Genomic DNA, 16239 nt, shown 5'->3' on the forward strand with positions numbered 1-16239 from the left:
GGCACTGACAAACCTCACGGCCAGCCTACCTGAATACAATGCAGCACTGGTGCTGCTTTTAAGAAATGCTCCTTGCAGCCAAAAGTATTATAGTAATAATGCAGAATAGCCCTATTAGTCCACTTATTTCTGCAACCCTCTTCCCAAATAAACTGTTTTTAAAGTATTTCTATAAAATGCAAGAAAGTGTCAGCTCATCTCCTAAATCTGAAAGTTTATGTATTTTCATGAAAGTCAAGGTCAGAGGATATATACATGCATATTACAGTGACTACTTCCCCTGAAGATGGAAATGTATACTGCAGAGATCATACCATATAGCACAGTATAACAATAACCAACTAGCATGCTGATTAGAAAGCTATAGAAAAAAGGTCAGGCCCTAGCTAGAGCTCTTCCGTGATGGGCTCCATTTAAATGCCAGACTCTTCAGGTGTATTTGTCTGAGCAAACATACATCTAATAATCTGTTCCCATGAGCACAGCCCATTTGTGAACCACAGGCTGCTTTGGTAGGCAGGCAGGGTTCAAAAGAAGAATCTGAAAGCAAAATACCTCTGCTAGAGCTTATGTCATCTTCATTTCTCTAAAAAACTGAAAAGAATCATGGCATTATTTTTACTGTAAAGGAAATAGTGTTTCACTTAATTCATAACAGATGGAGTTTTCTCAGGAAAGCCACATAATGCACAGGGTGTGATTTTTTTTAAGTGAAGTGAATGCTAAACATTCCTCACATTTCTTTGTTTTGAACACATAGTAGCACTACTCTAGCAGGGTATCCACTAATAATAAACCTGTGAACTATTTCTCAAGAGTTTCATTATTAATATAGTAGTCAGTGGCGGTCATTAAAAATTCAACATTTATCCATTGTTACTTTGTAACGGTATCCAAGACACGCAAGAATTTTCCTATACTTAAGGAAGGAAATTATTGAATAATTCAGTTTCTACTGTGTTAACACAGCAAGCACCCTGTACCACTGAACTTGTCAAATTAGAAATATCTTTCAAAATTCATATGAACAAATAAGACTTCTGTCACTTGCAAAAAATGTTAGTCTTGTTATAGCAGGTCACATTTAGACAGACATAAGAGATATACTACATGGAAAATTACATATATGAGAATGTGTGCTAAAGAAAGGGAGGGAAAGAGGCAGCTTTATACACAGGACTAACCATCAGAAACTCATGCAGGCTCTGATATGGACTCCTCTGTGGCCTTGGTCAAACTATATTATCCCTCGAATTCATTTTCCCTATAAATAGAAAGTTGCTTCTAAAATTTAGTTGTGTTGTGATTCACTTGCAAAACACTTTGAAGATGTAAAGTGCTATAAGCATGCTATGCAATTATTAGCCTTTAGATTACCAATAATTTAAGCAAAACTCACTTAGAAAGAAATGGCCATGATTATTTTAACTTTACTGTAGCTGTACATTTTAAGATGAGTCACATAACCCAGACTGTTCATTTCACATTAGCTTTTCAGGAGAAACAAAGATCATCAATTTATAATGAACTAAATCAAGCAGATCTCTAACGAAGGGAAAGATGCATTGTTTCAATACCAGATAATTGTTTGCTATGTCGCCCATCTCTGTGGCATCACGTTTTGGAAACTCTGCAGTCCTCCCTACGCTTCATGATCTGGAGTGAAACCAAATGTGGAGAACACCTTTCCCATTAAATAACAGACACAGGTCTAAGCAGCTGCATACCCATGCTGGCCTCCAGTCAGACATGCTTGGGGGCTGATTACAAAGAGCCTCTCTTTGTACTGCCTCCTCTTGCTAATTAAATGGAGGAGTGGGAGAGATCCCAACAACATAAAGGACCAAACTAAGATATTTGGAGTGGAATTAAATTCTGCCCAGGCACCCTCATCCTCAGTATTGCCTAAACACTGAATATGTTATGTAAATTAATTACGGTCTCAACACTGAGATTCATCTCACCTAACTTCAGATACCTGACCTAGTCATTACAGGCTTCCTCTACAGACAGCAGAAAAAAAATAGGAACTTTCAGGCAATGATTCACCTGACCAGTTTTAAATACATAGTTCAGGAGGAGATTAATTGCATCAGAGAAGTATCTATCTTTCTCCTTGGATTTGAAAGGGGTGGCAAGCTCAGATGTAGGTGTTGACATTATGGAAGTCTAGATATGGTCAGACGAATCCCACTCCTAACATTTTCTCAGTGTTTTGATGGAAGGACCCAGTCCTACTGGTGGGATGAGAGGAGCTCCTGCCATCGCCTGAGCAACCAAATAGGTTGCTGACTTCTCTGCCTGCTATGTCCAACTGTTCTTATCTCTGCTGCTGTATACCATAAGCCCAACATCCAATACACTATGAAACTGCTTTCAAAGGAAAAACAAGCCCACAAACACAAGATTTCTCAAGAATTATCAGAGCATCCTACCCCACAATACAAATATCCATTTTCTGTTCAGTTTTTACTAAAGCTTACTGGGAAAAAAAAATCAAGAAAACAATCCGAAGGAGCTATTTATGTTCATATCACTCACAACCATACACTTATTGAACATATAATCCCTTTCTCTGATGATGAAAATATGGTGCTAGCTTACAATTAAAAAAGGATTGAGACATGAAGTTATTGATTTTTCAGATGCTTAGACTATTTGTCTCATCTTATATAGTCAGAAAAATTAAAGTGCTGTTTACTTGCAAGTTCCCCCAAAACTTTAGGCTTACTTTCAGGTTTTTCAGGATAACTTTTCAGAACTAAATCTGTTTTTATATAAATGTATTTGCAGACAAAGATAATAGGCGTGCACTCTGTACCTCCATAATGGCTTTAGTAGCAATAATAATTTTTTTTACACAGAAATACGCAATCACCTAGAAATACTGCAAAGTTTCTTGAGGAAAAGTGGCTCTTTTAAGTGAAGGACATAAAGGACCAAACTAAGATATCTGGAGTGGAATTAAATTCTGCCCAGGCACCCTCATCCTCAGTATTGCCTAAACACTGAATATGTTAAGTAAATTAATTACAGTTTCAACACTTCCTGAAATCTCTTTCATATTCAGTTATTTACAATAACTGTCAGCAAAATCCTTGTCCCATTGAAAGTCAGTGCCAAAACTTTGACTGATTTCAGTGTGCCCAGGATTTCACCTCATTGTTCTACGAATTTAGCTGATTTTCCTGAGGAACTTCAAAACCCGTCGCCAATTTAAGCCCAATAGGACGGAGTGCTTATGGAATATCAAAGACATATGAATCCTAAAGGTTTCATGAAAATCAGTGATAGGGTACGAAGAAAACTTCAAATTAGGTCCCATCTCTGGGACCATGTCGGTATGTCTGTCTGGCCAAACAGCACACACATCACTTGGAATCAGGTACAGTGTGTGCCACCTCCTGCAGAGCCGGGGTATGGAACAAATACATAGGGAATTAGCCTTAGTTTGGCAAACAACCTGCTCCAGCTACAATGGGCTTCAGCTGTTCTGAGTACACAAGAACCACGCATAGTTGCTGTACCAGCATGAATCACATGTATACAGTGTCCCTTAGTCCTCTCTGGCTCACATTACTGAGCAGTGAAGCAACCTAGTCCCAATCTTATCTCCAAGTAAAAGTCGTATTTATATCAAAGGAAGATGAATGTGCATAAAGACAGTGACCTATATCACCCTAGTCTTTCATTATTTAAGGCCACTGTTAAACTTCTGTTTAGTGTTACATGTATTTTCAAGTTCTGGTGATTTGGGAAAAAAAGTGGAGTTTGCAATTATTTGCTGAAAAGGGGTCTTAAATGAGAAAAATATATATTAGTTACTTAAGCATCAGTAATTTGATCTGAAAATATGCATGTCCACAGGATCCCCAGCAATACTCAGATTCTTTCCTTTCTGCAAGAGTAGACAGAGCATATACGTAACAGTTAATATCTCATTTACCTTATATTAATGTACGCTCCTTAGCTTACTAACCACAGTTAGAGTTAGTGCTTTACCTTTAATAACGTTCAAGCCCTTATTCTGATACAGGCAAACAAGATGAATGTATGAGAGAAGAAAAAAGGGCGCTTTTACTCAAAAATATGTTGCCTTTCACAACCCTTCTCCTTTCTGCTATAGTGCAAGAACATGCCTTTTGATTCTATAAGAAAGTAAAATATCCAAAATATCAGAAGTATGAAGGCAAGAGCTGTAGCAATTTTCCCTTTCTCCACTTACCTACTTTTGAATGTCAGAGTCTGTGTTCAGGCAACAGCATAAATTGTTCTGTTTAGTATATTTATTTCTGTTTCCTAAACAAAAATCTGACATCTGCCTGAAATTTCCTATGGTAGTCAGTGAGTAGTATCAAATATTTCAACCAAAAAAAAAATTGTTAACATGCAAAAAAAGAAAAAAAAGAAATGAACAGAAACGATAAAGGCACAGTTTGGTTTTTTATATATATATATATATATATATATACACACACACACACATATAATATATATATACATATAAATGTATTGCTCTGAAAAATTTCTGATGTCCTCAAAAGCTACAATCCAAATCCTCATTCTTTATCCTCCAGTTTTGTCCCCTAATAAAAATCCTCTTGCCTGACAGACCCCATCCATCGTCTTCTCCTGAACTGAAGCCACTTTCAGCCTACTCCTAAGCATGTTACTTTTGTTAGGTTTTCTAGAGAATTCAACAGGTGTACTCATGAGGACAAAATGAGCAGAAACGCCTCATTAAGTAAGTAGCAGTGATATCTGAAGTGCAATGAGATCTAAGTTTTCTACTTCCATATCCCCACAGACCAAGTATGTTATCTTTATGGGTTACCTGAACTACCGTATGGAAGCAAGAATCCTGATGTGACCCTTGAGGCCAGGTCTCCCAGATGATAGCAACATAAGGACTAGCTCTATTACTTAGCTTTTATTGCGATCTCAACACATCCCAGGAGCTTAATAGCTGGAGATGTTCTTTTGCCAGTGCAACAATCCTGAAGCAAGCACCGTATAAAACAACGCTTTTTAAAAAGGCCTTTAAAATAACTTACACATGACAGCATTCCTCATAATACTATATGAACATGAAAACATGTCTTATTTGTATGATGTTTACATATACAACAACATGATTAACTGCAAACTTGTCTCTCGTATAAGAGTGTGCACCTCCTACCATCATATCCTTTGGGGGATATATCCCTGGATTGCACCTTGGGAGCTATGGCTCTCTTGCCATAGGCATGGTTGTCATAACTGTTATATTCAAACGTAGTCTTAGAGTATTTCTCTAGTTCCTTGGCCAAGTTGGAGCGGGGTGTGGTGGTGGGGACATTGTTTCTGTAGCCATACTGAGGGATCTCCAATTGCTTAACAAAGCACATGGGCCTAGAAATTAAAGATATGTAAAGTTTGTTAGATGCAGTTCAGTTTACTCTGTCTGTGCATAATTTATAGTTCAGATTAGAAAATCTTAGTTATTTCTTGTACTCAAGAGACAGCAATATATTATTGCATTTGCTTAGTTTGGTTATTTTCAGCAGACAAACAATATATATTTTCTTGAACAAAGCCTAGACAAAATTAATTCTAATACTACTAAATGTACCCTGTAGCTAAAAGTATTTTAAAATTCTGTTTTAAAATACTTCAGGGTTTCCCTTTCCCCGTGTAATTGTATCACATCGCAAACATTTTCTCTTTTGGGAGGTGAACTAAAGAGGGGCCAGCAGAATGACAGAAGTTTGGACAAATTCCTTTAAATGTCAAAAAGAAAAAATAGCACTGGAAGCTCCACTTAATTAATGGAGTTTCCTCTGAATTTCTTTCAACAGAGTTGTATGCTGTTTTCCTGCATGCTTTCCAAAGGAGCTAGTCTTGTTTCATCCCTCAATATACAAATCCATGTTCATCTTGAGAAATACACAGGAGACTCTCACAGTCTTTGTTGACTTTGAGCTGCTGCCCCGCAGATCCTGCTCACCCTTAAATGCAAGGCTCTTGCAGGAGCTGCGATTCCTGACACACAGATACACACCTCAAGGAAGGTCCTGCGAATGAATACAGAATAAAACTGTATCAGCTAAATTTCCCTTGCGTTTAGGATCAGGGAGGATAGTCAGGAGAAGCCCTGACTGATCTCATTCGGCCATTGGAGAAAATTGTGAAATCTCAGTGAAAGAATGCTGTAGTGAACTCCTCCACTGTCACGCTGTCTTCTGCATGTGGACACAGAAGTCATCAGCTCTCAAAGCAGGTAAATGAAGGTCAGATCCTGCAAACCTTACCTATATAAGAAAGTGTTACATGACTGGGTCATAGGGAGCAAATGCTACACAGTGCTGCATGTCTACCTACTGAGTTTAGCAGGAGGTAAAGATGATGAATAGCACACCTGAGGTGCTTCTGCTGGAATCAAGAATCATATAATCAAGTCTTTTTTCTTTTTCTTTTTTTTTTTTTTTTTTCTTTACTGCATTTATAACCAGAGGAAATGGAAGGAACATTCATAGGAACATAAATTCAGTGAAGACCAGAAGTATCATCATGCTGACTGACAAAATGGAATGTGATAAATAGTAAGAAATAGATTTTGAATATTATGTTTTTCTGAATGAATTCATTTTCATAGAATTTAGTCAGGATATTTATGTAAATCCCAAGAAATGTAAATGTAAACCCAAGGAATCATATTAGTCATACTATTCCCTTTGATTTATGTATTCTCATTCCTTTAGACACTTCTTCCTCACAAAATACAGTGGGCTTATTTATACAATGAGCTGATGTGAATAATATTTTGATCCTGTCTCAAGATAATCTACATATAGCTAAAAAAGTGCAATTCAGATCCTGTATATTCAATGCAAATCCAAAATTTCTGTGGAACAGAAGTCCTATGATTTCTTTTTAAGTAAGAAATTTTAAATGCAGGTGGGATGGAAACTGGGATGAAGACAAATATTCAAGATTTACTCTTAGAACATCTCTCTCTGCCCATCAGTTGCCTGCATGCAAATATTATAAATAGCTCCCAAGTTCTTCATCTTAAATACTTCAATGGCTTAAAGGTAAAAGGGAAGCAGAAGACAAGATGAAAGCATTATTTGAGTTGTCTATAAAATCTGAAACACAGGGCAGGCTCACAAGCAAAGTTAAGATTGCAGCACAACTTCCTAGGGAGTTTGCCAGCAAACCGGATGCTGCTTTTGAGCAGTTGTCTTCTTTGTATGGCATCTGACTTCAGTGGCTTCCCTCTAATGAGCAGTGGTAAAAGCCACTCCAGTTTTGATCTGTCTTTTTCCATCAAGTGAGAAACTGTGTTCTTTTCTCAAAGGGTGTTTTTTTGTTAATAGATTTTGAAGAACCCTTGTCTAAGAAAACTGTCTGGGATACTGTATGAAAAATTGTACAATCTGCATTAGGAGCAGTTAAGATAAAGCGCATCAAAAACAATCTGAGGAAGGAAAATAAAGTCAACAGGCAAAACAAAAAATCTTCTGTAGATGTGAACCGTAATTCTGTGTTCTTAGCTCTATGGAAAGACTGGTTTTTGAAAAGACCATCAAGATTAGATGAAGTTTTAAGAGAATATTCAAAGAATGATGTTGATAATACAGTAGAAAACTTTCATTTTAAGCAGCCCTATCAGATTTTAAATCTAGAAGACAGCTAAATACTAAGAAACCTATGGGATAAGTAGGAAACTCTGGGAACTAAAGCTGCGGCACTTCCTCCACGCATTTTGAGGCAGCTGGGAGGGATGTACCTATCCCAGCCCACAGATACCGCAGTATCCATGGAGAAATTCTGCAGCTCTTGGGGCATCATCAGCATAAGGCTGGTACAATCATGCAGAAGTCTTGTTCCTTTACATGTATCCTTCACACTTCCGCTCCTTAGAAATAATATTTTTTCCACCCACATATCTCAAAAGAGGAGACAATATCACAAAGTTGGATACAGCTTTGGATAAATGCAGAATCCTATATGGATGAAGATAAGGGGTATAATTATGTCAGACTGGTTCAAGGTCCTTCCCGTATGAAAATTCAGGACAATGTTTCTCTTTCCATCCTTCCTGGCAGTGAGTGGGGGAACAGAGACAAAGAACTAAGCCTGAGCTTATTTTGGAATCTAACCTATACCTGGCATTTTTCCAAGTGTCCTGCCAAAAGGTGTACTACCGGTTTGGTAATGTAAATAGGGCTTCTGGTTTAATTTAAACTGATATTTACTAGTAAAAGCCTGCTGAAAAAACCAAGACTTACCGGTAAATATTAGTTTATTCCCAAAAGATACCAACTTTTTTCACATTGTTCTTAGACTTTGCACTCCAGCAGTCATCTTTACACCAAACAATGCCTAAGACAAAAATGAGCTTTTCAGCTTTACATGTATTTGCCAAAATAATTACCAACCCTCCCCCATGTAAATTGAGTGGGATATATACACTGTGAGAATTGGATCCAGAAGCCCTAATTCTAACTCTTCTTTAAAGGAGATATATATGTATATACAACGTATATAAATATAAGTTCTCAGATTAGGTGAATGTGTGATGAATTCTGCATAATAATAAGTATTATAGTGATTTCTAATACCTTAAAACCCGATCTGATGCCTGGTTTGATTTTGACACATCACAGTTCTGATGCTTCTCTTGAGCTTTAGCCAGTTTCTCTGCTGCAGCAATAGGACATCCAGAGAGGCTGCAATTACAGAAAGGAAATTTAATTGTCTTGTCCTGCGTAGTTTCACATTATAGCACTGATCCAATTACTCCTTCTCCTCCTTAGCCAGCATCAGGAAGAATCTGAAGGAAAAGAGTTTCCAAAAGCTTTTTGGTCATATGTATTTTTTGTAGACTAGACTTTCTTTGTTCTGCTTTCAAAGTTGCATGGTAGATCTTACATCTGCTCTTCTTCTCTGACTGTACATGGGTAGATTATTCATGGATGTCAGCCAGTGAACATACCAGTAGGAGAGGAGAATATAAACTGGAATCTACTGTGCAGCTCTGCTAGCAGACTTGTGACCTTTATGCATCTACAAATGTTGCCAATGAAATGGCTCCTGAAGATGATTAAATGACAACATCATATAGGCCAAATCTTGCACTGCTTCACACCTCATTCAGCTCCATTAACTGCAATCTTTTTGCAAGGCATATAAATGAGTGCAAAATTTGGCCTTGGGTCTCTAAGTCTACTTCTCAGCTATGTTATACTTAGTGTTTGTTCATGAATTTCAGCCGCTAAAGTATGTTTTCTAATAGTAGATGATGTAACATGAAAAGAACTTCTGCACTTGAATCGAAATTCAATTAAATTTGCAAATGCTGAACTATTATTTAAGTGACAATAATAAGCCTGATTCTTCTGGAAAAGATTTAGAACAGGGAAAAATAAATATATTGATGCCAGCAGATGGTGCTCTTAGTGAAGCTGTAAAAACCTGTGACCTGACAATGGAGGGGGTCCTTTCCTTGTCATAGTCTATTGCGTGCTTATGTGACCGCAGCTCTCTGTGTTCTCCACAGGAAAATAAATTAAAATGAAAGGCAAATCTGTGCTTTCCCAGATGTTCCCTTCTCTACAGGAAATAAGGGGGAAAAAAAAGAATAAAAAAAGTGAAGCAGAGCAAAATGCCCCAAAAGCTGCAGAAAGAGGTGAGCACAGACTGCAGACTGGTCCCCCCAGCCCTCCCTCGCTGCCCTAGTTCTGCAGAGGGGTGAGGGGGCTCTGTGCGGTTTTGAAGTCATGCCAGAGGGCAGCTGCGCTCCACTGACATGCTCTTCTTCAGACACCTCAAATATTCTAGTAGACATTCAACCAGAAGTGAATGCTGCTTCAAGCAGCAGTAATTCCCATAAAGCCTTCTTAGAGGTTTTTCCTGCATCTACTGGCAGCATCACTGCAGAGAAGAAAGGGGTACCAGAGCTTATTGCAGATGGGTTGGTACCCACAAGAGTCTTCCAGGAGACATGCAGTTAATGTGAGGGGCTCTAGTAACCCAGAGCTTCAAAAGACTGAACATCCAGTACCTGTGTAGTCCCTTAAGCCTTCATGCTACAATTAACAGTAAAAAAAGGAATTCGATAATAGGAACCTTGCATAGTTCCTTTTACCCTCTTACCCACATTTCCTGGATTTTTTAAAATTGTAAAGAAATAAGCAAGATCTTGTCCTGTGGGAGAATTATGACATGTACTAAAAATTACAGTAACATTTTGATAATTTTGTTATTTGTTTGACAGAACTTAATAGGCAATGGCATCCCTTTTGTAAGAATCTATTACTAGTCTCAGGAAACTATAGAAAAATTGCTTTTTTTCTTGTTCTTCATTTGTTTGGCTAGAATATTTACATCTAACATTTCTGGCTTCTCATTTTTAAATTTAATGAGACATTTTCATAATATTTCTTAAATAGGCAAAATTCTCATTTTGTTTTAGCTGAATAAGGACTTTGGGGTTGAGACTGTGGTCAGTAGAAAAGCTAACTCTTACAATGTCTGTGTACTTAAAATGCCATTTCTCATGTATTAAAAAAAACATTTAAAATAATTCCTGAAGACAGTGAAGTGTGAGAACAAGAGCTCTGCCCTAGTCCTGCTGATGTTGGCAGACTCTTCCTTCTCCCTGCGACATACCCGTAAGGAGTCATACCATTCATTTCGTACAACTGCTGTTCAGCTAATATCGAAACAAAAAGAAAACAAATCCACTCAAAAAGCTAAAGGATGCTTAAAATGCCTTCTGTGGATCAATTCATCCATACTGAAGCAAACGCACACTCGTCCTCCTCATAAAATACATGAATAAATGTTACTCTTTAAAATGGATAAAGCACACGAAGCACCATCTGTCAATCTTAAGAACAAAACAACGAAACACACACTCACACCCCCCCGGCAATGGACTGCTAGAAGGGCTGCAGTTCGGAGGCACTGTTCCCTCTAGATTGGCATCCAGCGACGGCATCCTTACCTTCGGTGGGAATTCCTGTTGCTATTTACGTGGCCCCGGCCTGTGCAGCCTGGTGTAGGACACTTAAGAACATTTTCATGCATGGCAAGAACTTGACAAGGAGAGTAAGAGAAAACAGCAGAGTATGAAAACAAGAAAAAAAAAAAATCAAATCCCAGTATATATGAAACCATTTTAAAACAAAGCAGGATTCATTAACAACCAGCATTCCTCAAAATACACGTGACACACATAGCCAATAAAGCCTGATGAGGGAAGTAAGTATCGTGACCCTATGCTCATTAACACAGGGTAACAGTGAAAGTTATGAAGGTTACAGAACCTATGAACAAATGCATCTCTGGTGCAACAGTGAAGCAGAAGACTTCCAATATCTTCTTCATACAAAAACACTGAGCAAAGATCAGCTCACTTCATACAAAAACACTGAGCAAATATCAGTAAAGTGTGAGCTAGCAACGGTCCAATACAAAATTACGGACTAGAAAAATTCTTTCAGAAAATGCATGCATTCATAATGCATAGCTTTATACACACAGTATCAAACTCGAGAGCTGAAAATCTGCTCTCAAGTTATACTGGTGGAACACTGAATTATTTGAAACACACCTCAGTACAACCCTAAACAAAATTTAACCCTAACTATAAGACAGCCCAATTGAGCTAGGGGCCAGTTCTGCCCACTTTCACATAGATACATCATTCATATCTATATGACGAGCAGAATTGGTCCTTTAATTTTTATTTGTATTCTCTACAGATATGAAAATTGCAATGGATAGAATTTTTTTCAAAAGATTAAAAACTAAAAATAAGCATTTAAAAAAATTGAGTGATGGAGGAAGAAAAAGAAAACTGTAAAAAAGAAAGAAGTGGTACAAGCTGAAGCAAGTAAACTGATTTACATCTGCATCCATTGCAAGCTGGATGGAAAACTCACTCCCAAGGATGCTCAGAGCAGTGCTCCTCTAAATCATAAAGCTCATGCTATGAAGTGCCAAATTATCAAGAACTTTTTGATAACACTAAAGAGTTTTGTATGATGTGAGACATATCTGAATCCATGTCTCAGGGCTGGATGGCAGTACATCACTCTATGGAAAAAGGCCATGCAGCCCTTGCAAAGTTCTGGTTGTCTCATACAAGAACTAATCTGGAAGCCTGTATTTAGTTCTCACTCAAAAAGAGAGCTAATAAAATCAGTGAATTCCTTGACTGAGTTAAGAACTGAATAAAAGCTGTTCAGAGACTTGAGAATTTAACCACATATACTGATTAGAAGATAACCATCATCAGCACCCCATCATCAGTGTACTAAAACGTGTATAGATGCAAAAGCTTTATTCTGAAATTCCTACTATTCAAAGCTGTTCTTGAAACATGCTTCACAAGGCCAACATCACAGGAAAAAAATAAAAAGATGAGCTCACCTTTTTCATTTTAGTAGGTACAAGAGCATGCAAACAGTTTAAAGCTATATTCTTCTTTGATTTACAAAGTTTTCTAAAGAGCTTTTTATTTACCATTTGTAAAAACCAAAGAACTTTGAGCAACTGAATAAATATTTGTGTTTCAGAAAATTACAGGGTCTTGCAAAGCAGAGAAATTACTCTATTTGTTCTACTGTATTCAGAGATCAACTAAGCTATAGCAAAGTTTCCTAAAGCACTTCCTCATCACTTTACTTCTGGAAGAAGCCACTCTACCATGAAAGAGGAGACTTTTTATGTCTGCCACTCTTGGTGTGCTAATCTGCTTCTGTTTTCCTATCCTTCAGAATCTACTTTCCTTTGGAAACTGGGGACCATTTTAGCCCTGACCATCTTTATAATGTTTCCTTTAGGCTCCTGTAAATCCATTGAGGTTACGTCTATAAGTGCTGATGGACAGTGGGGATTTTAGGTCCATAGGCTTCAATGGAATAACTAACTTTTAAAATTGGTGTGAAAGAGAACTGGATCTTAGCTAGACGTTTGCCTGGTGTGAATCAGCATAGAGCAATTAGCTTCAACAGATCTATGCTGATTCTACCAGCCAAGAAGGTGACTTCCAGAAATGGAGCCCTCTGCCTTCAGGTAAACATCTGTGAGCTCATATGGGTGAACCTCCTTTGCAGAGAATCTGCTGACATGGCAGGAAATTCCACCCATGTGACTGACGGGATGTTTGCTCAAAATCCTGAATTGTATAACTAAGTAAACAGCCAAATTGTTACTTTTAATAATATAAACTAGTTTAATGTAAATTATGTTTCAGATACAACAACAACAAAGGAAAGGGGTTGCAAGGTTTTCAAGTACAATTACTTCTGTACAAGACAACAGGGACAGTTGATGTGACATCAGCACGCAGAAGAAAAAGCAGTGCACATCTTTTGGAAACCTTTTTCTCTGTTGACTGAATACATCTATTTAAAAATAACCTAGGGTTCTTAAAATCAAAGAATACAGCTTTAAAAGTTGTTCTTTTAGTGTAAAAGTTAGTAGAGAATGGAAATGATGGAATAAAGGAAAAAGTATAACACAGAACAGTTGACTAAGTTGAGACAAACCATACTGAAAAATGAAATTAATTTTTTAAACAAAAGGTTTAAAAAGCATGCTAGAAAAATCTTTGTAGTTTTATCCCCGGTTTCCATGAAACAATGTGAACTTACTTTCTGGAGGGACCCTATCTTTGTGTGGGCATCCTGACAAACTGCGGTGATGGGGGTAAAGCCCCGTTACATGGCCAGTTCCATCACACCCAGGGGTAGGACATTTGCTCTCTTTCTTTTCTGTTCTTGAGGGATCTATAATTTACAACAAATGTGTCAAGTGAATGATGCTTTTCACATTTCTGTAAGAAGGTTCATTTAATCATGTCATTTACTCTTTGGTAAATGTTCTTATGAAAACTAGAAGAAAAAAAAAAAACTTCTACTTCTTAACACAGTTCTGTCACTTTTATCCCATTATCTTCTTTTCAGACTGCAGGCTCCTATGATCACAGCAATATCCATTCACAGTGATTGGAAAGTGACCTTTTTATAGCAATGCCATACCACTGTCAATCACTGCTCTGCTGGCAAACATCAGCTCAAGGGTGTAGGGTCATTTGGAAACTGTTTAGTTGGACATTCCCTTCTTTACATTCTTATTTGCCTGATGTATTAAGGTCTGCAAAAATTCAACGATTCAGCACAAATAAGTCCCTTTTCCAAGGCTCATGGAGGAGATGACTCTTGTTTTCTTTAAATTCCTTATAAAGTGGTAGAAATTATGTAACTATTCCTTTATCTTCAATAAATTATGGTGGGGTAAATGTTGTAATCAGAATTACTGAAAGTATCACTGGCTGAGTAAATTTGGACCATTACAAACATGCATATATAATGCTTGAATATTCATATGCTTAAAAGGTCAATGAACTTTTAGAATGTTGTAGGATTTTCTGTCTACAAATCAATGAAAAGTCTAAATAGACATTTTTTCAACAAAATAAAGTTTTCTGCCAATAATGTAGTGGAACTGCTGGTGAGATGAATCCTGAACTAGAACTTTCTCACATACTTCATCAGCTTGTTTCCTTTAACAGAACATCTGTAAAATAACATCCCTACCCTTCCAGCCCAGCACATGATACAAATTACATCTTATCATCTTGACCACAGTTGCCAGATTTTGGAGACTATTGCCAATTTTCATATTAGTATTAAGGAAATAAAATTCAGGATACTGTAACTGCTACCATTTTGGCTCAAGATCAACCAACGACCTCCTTCCATTTTTTTAATCCATCCTCCTTTCAATACCCAATCTGAGCTATTGCCATTTAAGTATTTTATGCTGTTCTTGTCATTGCTTTCCTTCAGTATTTATACTTTCATCTCTGGAAAATAAGATTTTTCAACTTGTTTTCCATTAAGTCTTTCTTACATTAAATTCCATCCCAGCTTCCACAAATGCAACCCTCAGTACAGTCAGTGGACATTTCAGTACTTGCAAAACTTCACATACAACCCATTTTTTTTCAGCATTAATCAATACAATCCAGAGGTCAGATTCAGTTGTGGACTTATTTTTCCTTGATTTCCCCCTGGTAGCTTTTAGGGAGATATATATATGTGTATATATATATACTTTTACATTCCAAGTTCATCCAAAACACCTTCATTTTAGAGAAATTCTTTAGCTCATTTTAATGACTCTTCATGTCTTAAATACATTCTTAAATTTTAATATGATATTTAAACCTTGTCTTTTGCAAATGAAATCCCTAATTATGAAAGTTTTATTTTACTTAACCTGCATGCTGACTGTAGAATACAGTTCTTTTTTTCATGCTTTTTAATGATAAATACACATACAAATCTATCTCCAAAGGGCTATACAGTTACCACAACACTCCTGGAAATATTGTAGTCTTATACGTCAGGAAATTGAAACAAAGAGATCAAGAAGTTAAACCCAAGGCCACAGAAGGAGCAGATGTCAGAGGAGGGATTTGAATTCCTGCCAGATAGGCCTGTGCTGAGACCACTAGAACAGCAAGCCCACAGCTACATACATACACAACTCTAAGCAACTCTTCATGTCAAGTACTTTGGGATGTGTAAAAGTATTAGATAAGTGAATAAGTAATGTAAATGAAATATAAATTATGTAAATATAACAATATTCAAAGACTGCAAAAAATGTAGATGATTAATAGACCATAATGGCTTTTTAGAAACTTTAAACTAGAGAAACTTTAGCTACTCCACATTGTCAGAACTCCACAGAAGTCAATGAAGGTATTCTAATTTAGAGCAGCTGAGGATCTGGACACTTACATCCTACAGTGTCCAGCAAATCCTCCTCTGTATTTAATTCTATGCTGTAAAGTTATAGCATGTATCAGATCCTTAAGAGCCTTTATGGTCTAATGAGTCAGAAAAGATGCTGTATACTAGTCTTAATGATTTCAAAACTTGCATAAATTGTACTTGCACAATTTCCCATTGCTTTTAATGGAAGACATTTGACTAAACTTTCCACAACTTTATACAAAACACTGGATACTCTTCTGTAAATCCTTCTCTGCTAATCTAATTGGGAGAAATACTGCATAGTTTTATTTAATTCTGTAACCTTTCCTCACTCCTTGCCACAATGGGAGTATTGCCTGAGTGGAGGTTGTCAGAGGACTCAAAAGGTTTTAAAATTCATGAATTTCAGAAGAAAGCCCGTTTAGAAGGCTTTAAATGGCAAGGAAAAAACGGTTAG

The 16239-nt window shown here is 37.1% G+C and overlaps 1 protein-coding gene across 3 annotated transcripts in view; it reads right to left on the bottom strand.

Annotated features, from left to right (window-relative positions):
- Nucleotides 1-16239, bottom strand: part of MYT1L (myelin transcription factor 1 like) — a gene marked incomplete at both ends in the record, with an annotated part of 125061 nt that overhangs the window by 59291 nt on the left and 49531 nt on the right. For all 3 annotated transcript variants that reach the window (XM_082305632.1, XM_082305631.1, XM_082305633.1), the window contains 4 exons: nt 5180-5391; nt 8607-8714; nt 10994-11084; nt 13650-13784. In XM_082305632.1, coding sequence (XP_082161758.1) covers nt 5180-5391; nt 8607-8714; nt 10994-11084; nt 13650-13784 — 546 coding nt within the window. The remainder of the gene's footprint in view (nt 1-5179; nt 5392-8606; nt 8715-10993; nt 11085-13649; nt 13785-16239) is intronic.

This window comes from Platalea leucorodia (genome assembly GCF_965183815.1).
Source record: "Platalea leucorodia genome assembly, chromosome: 3".
NCBI lineage: Eukaryota > Metazoa > Chordata > Aves > Pelecaniformes > Threskiornithidae > Platalea > Platalea leucorodia.